This window comes from Salvelinus namaycush, chromosome 13 (genome assembly GCF_016432855.1).
Source record: "Salvelinus namaycush isolate Seneca chromosome 13, SaNama_1.0, whole genome shotgun sequence".
Taxonomy (NCBI): Eukaryota; Metazoa; Chordata; class Actinopteri; order Salmoniformes; family Salmonidae; genus Salvelinus; species Salvelinus namaycush.
Window position 1 is genome coordinate 42360873 of NC_052319.1, and position 13116 is coordinate 42373988.

General features: G+C 44.9%; 1 protein-coding gene across 1 annotated transcript; it reads right to left on the reverse strand.

Moving 5' to 3' along the window:
- Positions 1-4056: 4056 nt before the first annotated feature.
- nxph2a (neurexophilin 2a) lies at positions 4057-5502 on the reverse strand. Its single transcript, XM_039006611.1, has 2 exons — positions 5470-5502; positions 4057-4836 (listed from the first exon to the last, which is right to left on the reverse strand). The coding sequence occupies exons 1-2, from the start codon at positions 5500-5502 to the stop codon at positions 4057-4059; spliced, it is 813 nt and encodes a 270-aa protein (XP_038862539.1).
- Between the last annotated feature and the right edge of the window lie 7614 nt (positions 5503-13116).

Here is a 13116-nt window from a genome sequence, read left to right on the forward strand (position 1 = left end):
CAGAACCTGGGTTGGTCATACTAACAGAACCAGGGTTGGTCATACTAACAGAACGGTCAACCAGGATGGAACAAGGGTTTTAAAAAAAGGAAGGGGATACCTAGTCAGTTGTACAATATAATTAATTCAACTGAAATGTGTCTTCCACATTTAACCCAACCCCTCTGAATCAGAGAGGTGCGGGGGGCTGCCTTACAATCGACATCCACGTCAACGGCGCCCGGGGAACAGTGGGTTAACTGCCTTGCTCAGAGGCAGAACGACAGATTTTTACCTTGTCAGCTCAGGGGTTCGATCCAGCAACCTTTCAGTTACTGGCCCAACGCTCCTACCCTGTTGGTCATATTGTGGTCATACTAACAGAACCAGGGTTGAACCAAGGTTGAATAAGGGTTCATCATGTTGTGGTCATACTAACAGAATTTTCCACTAGGATTGAACCAAGGTTGGTGATATTATAACCAGGGTTAGTGATATTGTAACCAGGGTTGGTAATATTGTAACCAGGGTTGGTGATATTGTAACCAGGGTTGGTGATATTGTAACCAGGGTTAGTGATATTGTAACCAAGGTTGGTGATATTATAACCAGGGTTAGTGATATTGTAACCAGGGTTAGTGATATTGTAACCAGGGTTAGTGATATTGTAACCAGGGTTAGTGATATTGTAACCAGGGTTGGTAATATTGTAACCAGGGTTAGTGATATTGTAACCAGGGTTAGTGATATTGTAACCAGGGTTGGTGATATTGTAACCAGGGTTAGTGATATTGTAACCAGGGGTAGTGATATTGTTACCAGGGTTAGTGATATTGTAACCAGGGGTAGTGATATTGTAACCAGGGGTAGTGATATTGTAACCAGGGGTAGTGATATTGTTACCAGGGTTAGTGATATTGTAACCAGGGTTGGTAATATTGTAACCAGGGTTAGTGATATTGTAACCAGGGTTAGTGATATTGTAACCAGGGTTGGTGATATTGTAACCAGGGTTAGTGATATTGTAACCAGGGTTGGTAATATTGTAACCAGGGTTAGTGATATTGTAACCAGGGTTAGTGATATTGTAACCAGGGGTAGTGATATTGTAACCAGGGTTGGTGATATTGTAACCAGGGGTAGTGATATTGTAACCAGGGTTGGTAATATTGTAACCAGGGTTGGTAATATTGTAACCAGGGTTGGTGATATTGTAACCAGGGTTGGTGATATTGTAACCAGGGTTGGTGATATTGTAACCAGGGTTGGTAATATTGTAACCAGGGTTGGTAATATTGTAACCAGGGTTGGTGATATTGTAACCAGGGTTGGTAATATTGTAACCAGGGTTGGTAATATTGTAACCAGGGTTGGTGATATTGTAACCAGGGTTGGTGATATTGTAACCAGGGTTAGTGATATTGTAACCAGGGTTGGTAATATTGTAACCAGGGTTGGTAATATTGTAACCAGGGTTGGTGATATTGTAACCAGGGTTAGTGATATTGTAACCAGGGTTAGTGATATTGTAACCAGGGTTGGTGATATTGTAACCAGGGTTAGTGATATTGTAACCAGGGTTAGTGATATTGTAACCAGGGTTGGTAATATTGTAACCAGGGTTGGTAATATTGTAACCAGGGTTGGTGATATTGTAACCAGGGTTAGTGATATTGTAACCAGGGTTAGTGATATTGTAACCAGGGGTAGTGATATTGTAACCAGGGTTGGTAATATTGTAACCAGGGTTAGTGATATTGTAACCAGGGTTGGTGATATTGTAACCAGGGTTAGTGATATTGTAACCAGGGTTAGTGATATTGTAACCAGGGTTAGTGATATTGTAACCAGGGTTGGTAATATTGTAACCAGGGTTAGTGATATTGTAACCAGGGTTGGTGATATTGTAACCAGGGTTAGTGATATTGTAACCAGGGTTAGTGATATTGTAACCAGGGTTGGTAATATTGTAACCAGGGTTAGTGATATTGTAACCAGGGTTAGTGATATTGTAACCAGGGTTGGTAATATTGTAACCAGGGTTAGTGATATTGTAACCAGGGTTGGTGATATTGTAACCAGGGTTGGTGATATTGTAACCAGGGTTGGTGATATTGTAACCAGGGTTGGTGATATTGTAACCAGGGTTGGTAATATTGTAACCAGGGTTGGTGATATTGTAACCAGGGTTGGTGATATTGTAACCAGGGTTAGTGATATTGTAACCAGGGTTAGTGATATTGTAACCAGGGTTAGTGATATTGTAACCAGGGTTAGTGATATTGTAACCAGGGTTGGTAATATTGTAACCAGGGTTGGTAATATTGTAACCAGGGTTGGTGATATTGTAACCAGGGTTGGTGATATTGTAACCAGGGTTGGTGATATTGTAACCAGGGCTAGTGATATTCTGATCATACTAACTCTAAGGGAGATCCAGTGACATGCTTACAGACTGGATCAGCCAGTAGAGGAGTTGGGAGTGTCATTATGGTAGTTGTAGTCCGGCAGACCTTCAGCCAGTGGAGGAGTAGGGAGTGTCATTATGGTAGTTGTAGTCCGGCAGACCTTCAGCCAGTGGAGGAGTAGGGAGTGTCATTATGGTAGTTGTAGTCCAGCAGACCTTCAGCCAGTGGAGGAGTAGGGAGTGTCATTATGGTAGTTGTAGTCCAGCAGACCTTCAGCCAGTGGAGAAGTAGGGAGTGTCACTATGGTAGTTGTAGTCCGGGCAGACCTTCAGCCAGTGGAGGAGTAGGGAGTGTCATTATGGTAGTTGTAGTCCGGGCAGACCTTCAGACAGTGGAGGAGTTGGGAGTGTCATTATGGTAGTTGTAGTCCGGGCAGACCTTCAGCCAGTGGAGGAGTAGGGAGTGTCATTATGGTAGTTGTAGTCCGGGCAGACCTTCAGCCTGTTGAGGAGTAGGGAGTGTCACTATGGTAGTTGTAGTCCAGCAGACCTTCAGACAGTGGAGGTGTAGGGAGTGTCACTATGGTAGTTGTAGTCCGGGACGACCTTCAGCCAGTGGAGGAGTAGGGAGTGTCACTATGGTAGTTGTAGTCCGGGCAGACCTTCAGCCAGTGGAGGAGTAGGGAGTGTCATTATGGTAGTTGTAGTCCGGGCAGACCTTCAGCCAGTGGAGGAGTAGGGAGTGTCACTATGGTAGTTGTAGTCCGGGCAGACCTTCAGCCAGTGGAGGTGTAGGGAGTGTCATTATGGTAGTTGTAGTCCGGGCAGACCTTCAGCCTGTGGAGGTGTAGGGAGTGTCATTATGGTAGTTGTAGTCCGGGCAGACCTTCAGCCAGTGGAGGTGTAGGGAGTGTCATTATGGTAGTTGTAGTCCGGGCAGACCTTCAGCCTGTGGAGGTGTAGGGAGTGTCATTATGGTAGTTGTAGTCCGGGCAGACCTTCAGCCTGTGGAGGTGTAGGGAGTGTCATTATGGTAGTTGTAGTCCGGGAAGACCTTCAGACAGTGGAGGAGTTGGGAGTGTCACTATGGTAGTTGTAGTCCGGGAAGACCTTCAGCCTGTTGAGGAGTAGGGAGTGTCACTATGGTAGTTGTAGTCCAGCAGACCTTCAGACAGTGGAGAAGTAGGGAGTGTCACTATGGTAGTTGTAGTCCGGGACGACCTTCAGCCAGTGGAGGAGTAGGGAGTGTCACTATGGTAGTTGTAGTCCGGGCAGACCTTCAGCCAGTGGAGGAGTAGGGAGTGTCATTATGGTAGTTGTAGTCCGGGCAGACCTTCAGCCAGTGGAGGAGTAGGGAGTGTCACTATGGTAGTTGTAGTCCGGGCAGACCTTCAGCCAGTGGAGGTGTAGGGAGTGTCATTATGGTAGTTGTAGTCCGGGCAGACCTTCAGCCAGTGGAGGTGTAGGGAGTGTCATTATGGTAGTTGTAGTCCGGGCAGACCTTCAGCCTGTGGAGGTATAGGGAGTGTCATTATGGTAGTTGTAGTCCGGGAAGACCTTCAGCCAGTGGAGGAGTAGGGAGTGTCATTATGGTAGTTGTAGTCCGGGCAGACCTTCAGCCTGTGGAGGAGTAGGGAGTGTCATTATGGTAGTTGTAGTCCGGCAGACTTTCAGCCAGTGGAGGAGTAGGGAGTGTCACTATGGTAGTTGTAGTCCGGGCAGACCTTCTGCACCAGTTTGTAGTCCACGCTGTAGAAGGCGATGTAGATGCAGATGACTTTAAAGGGCTTGGAGCAGAGCCAGGAGACGTGGCTCTGTGTCTGTTCCTGGTAACACACCTTGGAGGAGTCGAAGCTGCACAGAGCCGTCTTCTTGTTGCGGTCCGTCTTCTCATACTCGATACGACAGTTGAAAGCTTTAGAGTCTTTTGTCTCCAGTGTGGACTGCTGAGCCATCTCAAACTCCACCACTTTAGACGGCGGCACCAGACTCACCGACACGTTCCCCAGGCCGGTGGAGTTATGGCGGAAGTAGACACTGAACGTTCCGTTACCGTGGTCCACGATCTTCCCGGTGATCAGCAGGTTAAGCTTGATGGTCTTAATGTTGGAGTGGAAGTCTCCCCAGCCAAACATCTTCTTGAACTTGCCTGTCTTGACGATGGGTCGTCGCTTGGCTCTGACCTGGCTGGCCTGAACATCTGTCTGGTTGGATAACCAATCCCAGAAGTCCTCCATGTTCTCTAGGTATGTCATGTCCCTGATGGGGTTGTGTTTAAGGCTGGGGGGCCCGACGGCTCCAGGGACCCCCCTAGCGAATAGCCTCAGGGGGTTGAGGACTCTGGGACTGGCCCCGGCTCCGCTGGGGGAGAACTTCTCCTCATGGTCCCCCTCCTCCCACTCTATCAGCTCTGTCTCTGGGAACTGCAGCTGGACCTTCCTGCACCACACCTACAGAGGAAACACAGAGAGATACAGGAAGAGAAAGTTAGAGGACATGACCTATACAATGTACTATACCACTACTGTAATATTCAAACATCAGAGCGACTGGATGCATAAAATAATATAAAACACATTAAAGCCACATTCTGTAATTTCTTCAGTTATTTAAAAATAGGGACACAATCTGCATACACCGAAAGGTTGCAATTATGTGGATGTTTGTCTATTGTTCCACTACTATTCCACTTTATGACCTACTATATCACCACTTACAGAAAATGAACTAAATCCACTATGATATGTCCTCCTATATATTATTGGATTTAAAGTGTTCCGCTGTAAGTATTCGTCCTAATCTAGACATAACACTCTACTCAGCAGTGATCCTCTCTACCTCACAGCCTCTGCTTCAGGAGTGGTTCCTGGTCCAGTCTAGATACAGTTTAATCATAATACATTGTAATAAGCTGTTAGGTGTTAGCAGTAATTAGCTAGCAGGGACCGGAGGCCTGGACTCACTGGCTGGTTGCACCAGATGTGCAGCTTTAAAAAGGCTGTTTCAAATCTAAGACGAGCTCTACTGTATTTCGACCTAATTATAACTTCAGCTGTAAGCTCAATTGAAGCATATGTGTTCACAGCGAACAAACTAGACACGTTGTCTACGACCATTACACAGTGTTAGAACGTTGTCTGGTTATCTTTCAGAAAATAAAATGTATACAATGATATTGTAGAGCGTTTAATATAATATATAGCAGCAGGAGAATATTTATTGTTTTGCCTATTTTTATTGAACATACTGTACTCTGACTTGAGAGGAAACTAAATGTATTCCTCATGTTCAGTAAAATGCTCAGGTGAGGATTGGACAAGATTAGCATCATGGAAATGAGAGAAACATCTAAGGCTGATGAACAACTGGGGAAATTGCTGTGACAACAAGGAGGATAGCAAATACAGAGAGAAATGTGAACTTGAAAGCCTGCGTTGACACAATATATCTCCCTCTCCTCTCTATCTTCCTTCTTTCTCTCCCTCTCCTCTCTCCCTCTCCCTTCTCTCTCTCCCTTCTCTCTCTCCCTCCTTCTCCCTCTCCCTTCCCTCTCCAATCTTTCTCTCCTCCCTCTTTCTCCCTCTCCAATCTTTCTCCCTCTCCCTTCTCTCTCTCTCCCTTATTTCTCTCCCTCTCTCACTCTCTCTCCCTCTCCCTCTCTTTCTCCCCCTTCTCTCTCTCCCTCTCTTTCTCCCCCTTCTCTCTCCCTCTCTTCTCTCCCTCTCACTTCTCTCTCTCCCTTCTCTCTCTCCCTCCTTCTCCCTCTCCCTTCCCTCTCCCTCTCCAATCTTTCTCCCTCTCCCTTCTCTCTCTCCCTTATTTCTCTCCCTCTCTCCCTCTCTCTCCCTCTCCTCTCTCTCTCCCTCTCTTTCTCCCCCTTCTCTCTCTCCCTCTCGTTCTCCCCCTTCTCTCTCCCTCTCCTCTCTCTCTCCCTTCTCTTGGCGCTGTATGAGACACAACATGCTGCTGTATAATGTGTTGGTGAAGCTGTGAAGCCCTGAACAGTCACATGGAAAGAAGAGGCAATCATTTAGACTTCAAAACTGAGAAAGAAAAAAAAACTGCCAGGCAAGGTCTGATGAAGGAGAAACACAAAAGCTTCTTAATTAAGATTGGTTAATCGGAGCTGCTATGCTGATTGGTTAAGCAGAGGAAGCCGCTATGCTCCAGGCATTCCAGGGCGACGTGGCTTAAAACAGACACTATTATCGTAATAAGCCCCGATTTATGAAGTTGAAAACACAAGACCTCATTCCAAGTGTTCAAAGCTCAGAGATTAACTGCCAGGGTTGGGATGTGCCTGTGGAAGAGACCATGGAAACACAAGACCTCATTCCAAGTGTTCAAAGCTCAGAGATGACTGCCAGTGTTGGGATGTGCCTGTGGAAGAGACCATGGAAATGTGACTGACTTTCTTCTCACTGTTCTCTTTATATGTTACTATAAGAACCTAATGTCATACAACCTATATCACACAACCTATACCACGCTATCTTATCACACAACCTATACCACACCATCTTATCACACAACCTATACCACACCATCTTATCACACAACCTATACCACACCATCTTATCACACAACCTATACCACACAATCTATACCACGCCATCTTATCACACAACATATATCACACAATCTATACCACTCCTTCTTATCACACAATCTATACCACTCCTTCTTATCACACAATCTATACCACACAATCTATACCACACCATCTTATCACACAACCTATACCACTCCGTCTTATCACACAACCTATACCACACAATCTATACCACACCATCTTATCACACAATCTATACCACACAATCTATACCACACCATCTTATCACACAATCTATACCACTCTGTCTTATCACACAACCTATACCACACAATCTATACCACACCATCTTATCACACAACCTATACCACACAATCCGTACCACGCCATCTTATCACACAATCTATACCACACAATCTATACCACTCCATCTTATCACACTCTATACCACTCCATCTTATCACACAATCTATACCCCTCCATCTTATCACACAACCTATACCCCTCCATCTTATCACACAATCTATACCCCTCCATCTTATCACACAATCTATACCCCTCCATCTTATCACACAATATATACCCCTCCATCTTATCACACAACCTATACCCCTCCATCTTATCACACAATCTATACCCCTCCATCTTATCACACAATCTATACCCCTCCATCTTATCACACTCTATACCACTCCATCTTATCACACAATCTATACCCCTCCATCTTATCACACAATCTATACCCCTCCATCTTATCACACAATCTATACCACTCCATCTTATCACACAATCTATACCACTCCATCTTATCACACAATCTATACCCCTCCATCTTATCACACAACCTATACCCCTCCATCTTATCACACAATCTATACCACTCCATCTTATCACACAATCTATACCCCTCCATCTTATCACACAATCTATACCCCTCCATCTTATCACACAACCTATACCCCTCCATCTTATCACACAATCTATACCCCTCCATCTTATCACACAATCTATACCCCTCCATCTTATCACACAATCAATACCCCTCCATCTTATCATACAACCTATACCCCTCCATCTTATCACACAATCTATACCCCTCCATCTTATCATACAACCTATACCACACAATCTATACCACACAATCCATACCACTCCATCTTATCACACTCTATACCACTCCATCTTAGCACACAATCTATACCCCTCCATCTTATCACACAATCTATACCCCTCCATCTTATCACACAACCTATACCCCTCCATCTTATCACACAATCTATACCCCTCCATCTTATCACACAATCTATACCACTCCATCTTATCACACTCTATACCACTCCATCTTATCACACAATCTATACCCCTCTATCTTATCACACAATCTATACCCCTCCATCTTATCACACAACCTATACCCCTCCATCTTATCACACAATCTATACCCCTCCATCTTATCACACAATCTATACCCCTCCATCTTATCACAACCTATACCCCTCCATCTTATCACACAATCTATACCCCTCCATCTTATCACACAATCTATACCCCTCCATCTTATCACACAATCAATACCCCTCCATCTTATCATACAACCTATACCCCTCCATCTTATCACACAATCTATACCCCTCCATCTTATCATACAACCTATACCACACAATCTATACCACACAATCTATACCACGCCATCTTATCACACAACCTACACCACACAATCTATACCACACAACCTATACCACACAATCTATACAACACCATCTTATCACACAACCTATACCACACAACCTACAGTTGAAGTCTGAAGTTCACATACACCTTAGCCAAATACATTTAAACTCAGTTTTTCACAATTCCTGACATTTAATCCTAGTAAAAGTTCCCTGTCTTAGGTCAGTTAGGATCACCACTTTATTTTAAGAATGTGAAATGTCAGCATAATAATAGTAGATAATAGTATAGAGACTGATTTATTTCAGCATTTATTTCTTTCATCACATTCCCAGTGGGTCAGATGTTTACGTACACTCAATTAGTATTTAGTAGCATTGCCTTAAAATTGTTTAACTTGGGTCAAACGTTTCAGGTAGCCTTCCACAAGCTTCCCACAATAAGTTGGGTGAATTTTGGCCCATTCCTCCTGACAGAGCTGGTGTAACTGAGTCAGGTTTGTAGGCCTCCTTGCTCGCACACGCTTTTTCAGTTCTGCCCACAAATTTTCTATAGGATTGAGGTCAGGGCTTTGTGATGGCCACTCCAATACCTTGACTTTGTTGTCCTTAAGCCATTTTGCCACAACTTTGGAAGTATGCTTGGGGTCATTGTCCATTTGGAAGACCCATTTGCGACCAAGCTTTAACTTCCTGACTGATGTCTTGAGATGTTGCTCAATATATCCACATAATTTTCCTGCCTCATGATGCCATCTATTTTGTGAAGTGCACCAGTTCCTCCTGCAGCAAATCACCCCCACAACACGATGCTGCCACCCCCGTGCTTTACGACTGGGATGGTGTTCTTCGGTTTGCAAGCCTCACCCTTTTTCCTCCAAACATAACAATGGTCATTATGGCCAAACAGTTCTATTTTTGTTTCATCAGACCAGAGGACATTTCTCCAAAAAGTACAATCTTTGTCCCCATGTGCAGTTGCAAACCGTAGTCTGGCTTTTTTATGGTGGTTTTGGAGCAGTGGCTTCTTCCTTACTGAGCGGCCTTTCAGGTTATGTCAATATAGGACTCATTTTACTGTGGATATAGACACTTTTGTACCTGTTTCCTCCAGCATCTTCACAAGGTCGGTTGCTGTTGTTCTGGGATTGATTTGCACTTTTCGCACCAAAGTATATTCATTCTAGGAGACAGAACGCGTCTCCTTCCTGAGCGGTATGACAGCTGCGTGGTCCCATGGTGTTTATACTTGCGTACTATTGTTTGTACAGATGGACGTGGTACCTTCAGGCATTTGGAAATTGCTCCCAAGGATGAACCAGACTTGTGGAGGTCTACAAAAAAAATTCTGAGGTCTTGGCTGATTTCTTTTGATTTTCCTATAATGTCAAGCAAAGAGGCACCGAGTTTGAAGGTAGGCCTTGAAATACATCCACAGGTACACCTCCAATTGACTCAAATGATGTCAATTAGCATATGAGAAGCTTCTAAAGCCATGCCATCATTTGCAGGAATTTTCCAAGCTGTTTAAAAGCACAGTCAACTTAGTGTATGTCAACTTCTGACCCACTGGAATTGTGATACAGTGAATTATAAGTGAAATAATCTGTCTGTAAACAATCGTTGCAAACATTATTTGTGTCACGCACGAAGTAGATGTCCTAACTGACTTACCAAAACTATAGTTTGTTAACAAGAAATTTGTGGAGTGGTTGAAAAAACTAGTTTTAATGACTGCAACCTAAGTGTATGTAAACTTCCGATTTCACTATAGATTGTGTGGATTTGGTTGTGTGATATAGATTGTGTGATATAGGTGGTGTGATATAGATTGTGTGATATAGATTGTGTGATTTAGATTGTGTGATATAGGTGGTGTGATATATGTTGTGTGATATAGATTGTGTGATATAGATTGTGTGATTTAGATTGTGTGATATAGGTGGCGTGATATAGATTGTGTGATATAGGTGGCGTGATATAGATTGTGTGATATAGGTGGTGTGATATAGGTTGTGTGATATAGATTGTGTGATATAGGTGGTGTGATATATGTTGTGTGATATAGATTGTGTGATATAGATTGTGTGATAAGATGGTGTGATATAGGTGGTGTGATTTAGATTGTGTGATATAGGTGGCGTGATATAGATTGTGTGATATAGGTGGTGTGATATAGGTTGTGTGATATAGATTGTGTGGTAAACGAGTCCAAAATCGTAACCTTAATGGCCGCTCAGCAAGGAAGAAGCCACTGCTCCAAAACCGCCCCCCAAAAAATCCAGACTGCTGTCTGCAACTGCACATGGGGACAAAGATTGTAATTTTTGGAGAAATGTCCACTGGTCTGCTGAAACAAAAATAGAACTGTTTGGCCACAATGACCATCGTTATGTTTGGAGGAAAAAGGGGGACGCTTGCAAGCTGAAGAACACCATCCCAACCATGAAGCTGCCTGTTTAACAATCTGATGGCCTTGAGATAGAAGCTGTTTTTCAGTCTCTCGGTCCCAGCTTTGATGCACCTGTACTGACCTCGCCTTCTGGATGATAGTGGGGTGAACAGGCAGTGGCTCGGGTGGTTGTTGTCCTTGATGATCTTTTTGGCCTTCCTGTGACAGTGGGTGGTGTAGGTGTCCTGGAGGGCAGGTAGTTTGCCCCCGGTGATGCGTTGTGCAGACCTCACTACCCTCTGGAGAGCCTTACGGTTGTGTGCGGAGCAGTTGCCGTACCAGGCGGTGATACAGCCCGACAGGATGCTCTCGATTGTGCATCTGTCAAAGTTTGTGAGTTTTTTCTGTGACAAGCCAAATTTCTTCAGCCTACTGAGGTTGAAGAGGCGCTGCTGCGCCTTCTTCACCACGCTGTCTGTGTGGGTGGACCATTTCAGTTTGTCCGTGATGTGTACGCCGAGGAACTTAAAACTTTCCACCTTCTCTACTACTGTCCCGTCGATGTGGACAGGGGGGTGCTCCCTCTGCTGTTTCCTGAAGTCCATGATCATCTCCTTTGTTTTGTTGACGTTGAGTGTGATGTTATTTTCCTGACACCACACTCTGAGGGCCCTCACCTCCTCCCTGTAGGCCGTCTCGTTGTTGTTGGTAATCAAGCCTACCACTTTAGTGTCGTCTGCAAACTTGATGATTGAGTTGGAGGCGTGCATGGCCACGCAGTCATGGATGAACAGGGAGTACAGGAGAGGGCTGAGAACGCACCCTTGTGGGGCCCCAGTGTTGAGGATCAGCGGGGTGGAGATGTTGTTTCCTACCCTCACCGCCTGGGGGCGGCCCGTCAGAAAGTCCAGGACCCAGTTGCACTTCTGGACAACATAACAGCGATTACTCACCACGAACTGGCAAAAGTTTTTTTTTCCTTTAACGAGTCCGATGAGCCCAATGTAAAAGACATACTGCTTTCCCGGGAACAGGCCCAAATCTCCCTCATTTGCGTGAAGAGAAGGAGAAAAAGAGGGCGGAGGTCGGGCTGCCTTTTGTAGGTGGTCAAATAAACCCCCACTGCCCTCCGTTCTACTAGCTAACGTGCAATCATTGGAAAATAAAATTGATGACCTTCAAGGATGATTAAACTACCAACTGGACATTAAAACTGTAATATCTTATGCTTCATGGAGTCGGGGCTGAACGACGACATTATCAACATACAGCTGGCTGGTTATACGCTGTATCGGCAGGATAGAACAGCGTAAGACAAGTTCTCCCTCGCTCTCCCTCGCTCTCAAAAGCTCACCTGCCTTCTATGCACGCTTCGAGGCAAATAACACTGATACATGCATGAGAGCACCAGCTGTTCTGGACGACTGTGTGATCACTCTCTCCGCAGCCGATGTGAGTAAGTCCTTTAAACAGTTCAGCACTCACAAGGCCGCAGGGCCAGACGGTTTACCAGGACATGCACTGCGAGCATGCGCTGACCAACTGGCAAGTGTCTTCACTGACATTTTCAACCTCTCCCTGTCCGAGTCTATAACACCAACATGTTTAAAGCAGACCACCATAGTCCCTGTGCCCAAGAACACTAAGGTAACCTGCCTAAATGACTAACAACCCGTAGCACTCATGTCTCTAGCCATGAAATGCTTTGAAAGGCTGGTCATGGCTCACATCAATATCATTATCCCAGAAACCCTAGACCCACTCCAATTTGCATACTGCCAGATCCACAATCTCTATTGCACTCCACACTGCCCTTTCCCACCTGGACAAAAGGAACACCTATGTGAGAATGCTATTAATTGACTACAGCTCAGCATTCAACACCATAGTGCCCTCAAAGCTCAACAATAAGCTAAGGACCCTGGGACTAAACACCTCCTTCTGCAACTGGATCCTGGACTTCCTGACGGGGTGCCCCCAGGTCGTAAGGATAGGTAACAACACATCTGCCACACTGATCCTCAACACAGGGGTCCCTCAGGGGTGCATGCTCAGTTCCCTCCTGTACTCACTGTTCACTCATGACTGCACGGCCAGGCACAACTCCAACACCATC

Bases quoted from the DNA above. Each gene is read 5' to 3' on its own strand.
- nxph2a (XM_039006611.1), bottom strand. From the start codon at position 5,502: ATGGTCGTAGACAACGTGTCTAGTTTGTTCGCT. The intron at 4,837-5,469 runs GTGAACACATAT...TTTCCTCTGTAG, and splicing joins ACGTGTCTAGTTTGTTCGCT to GTGTGGTGCAGGAAGGTCCA.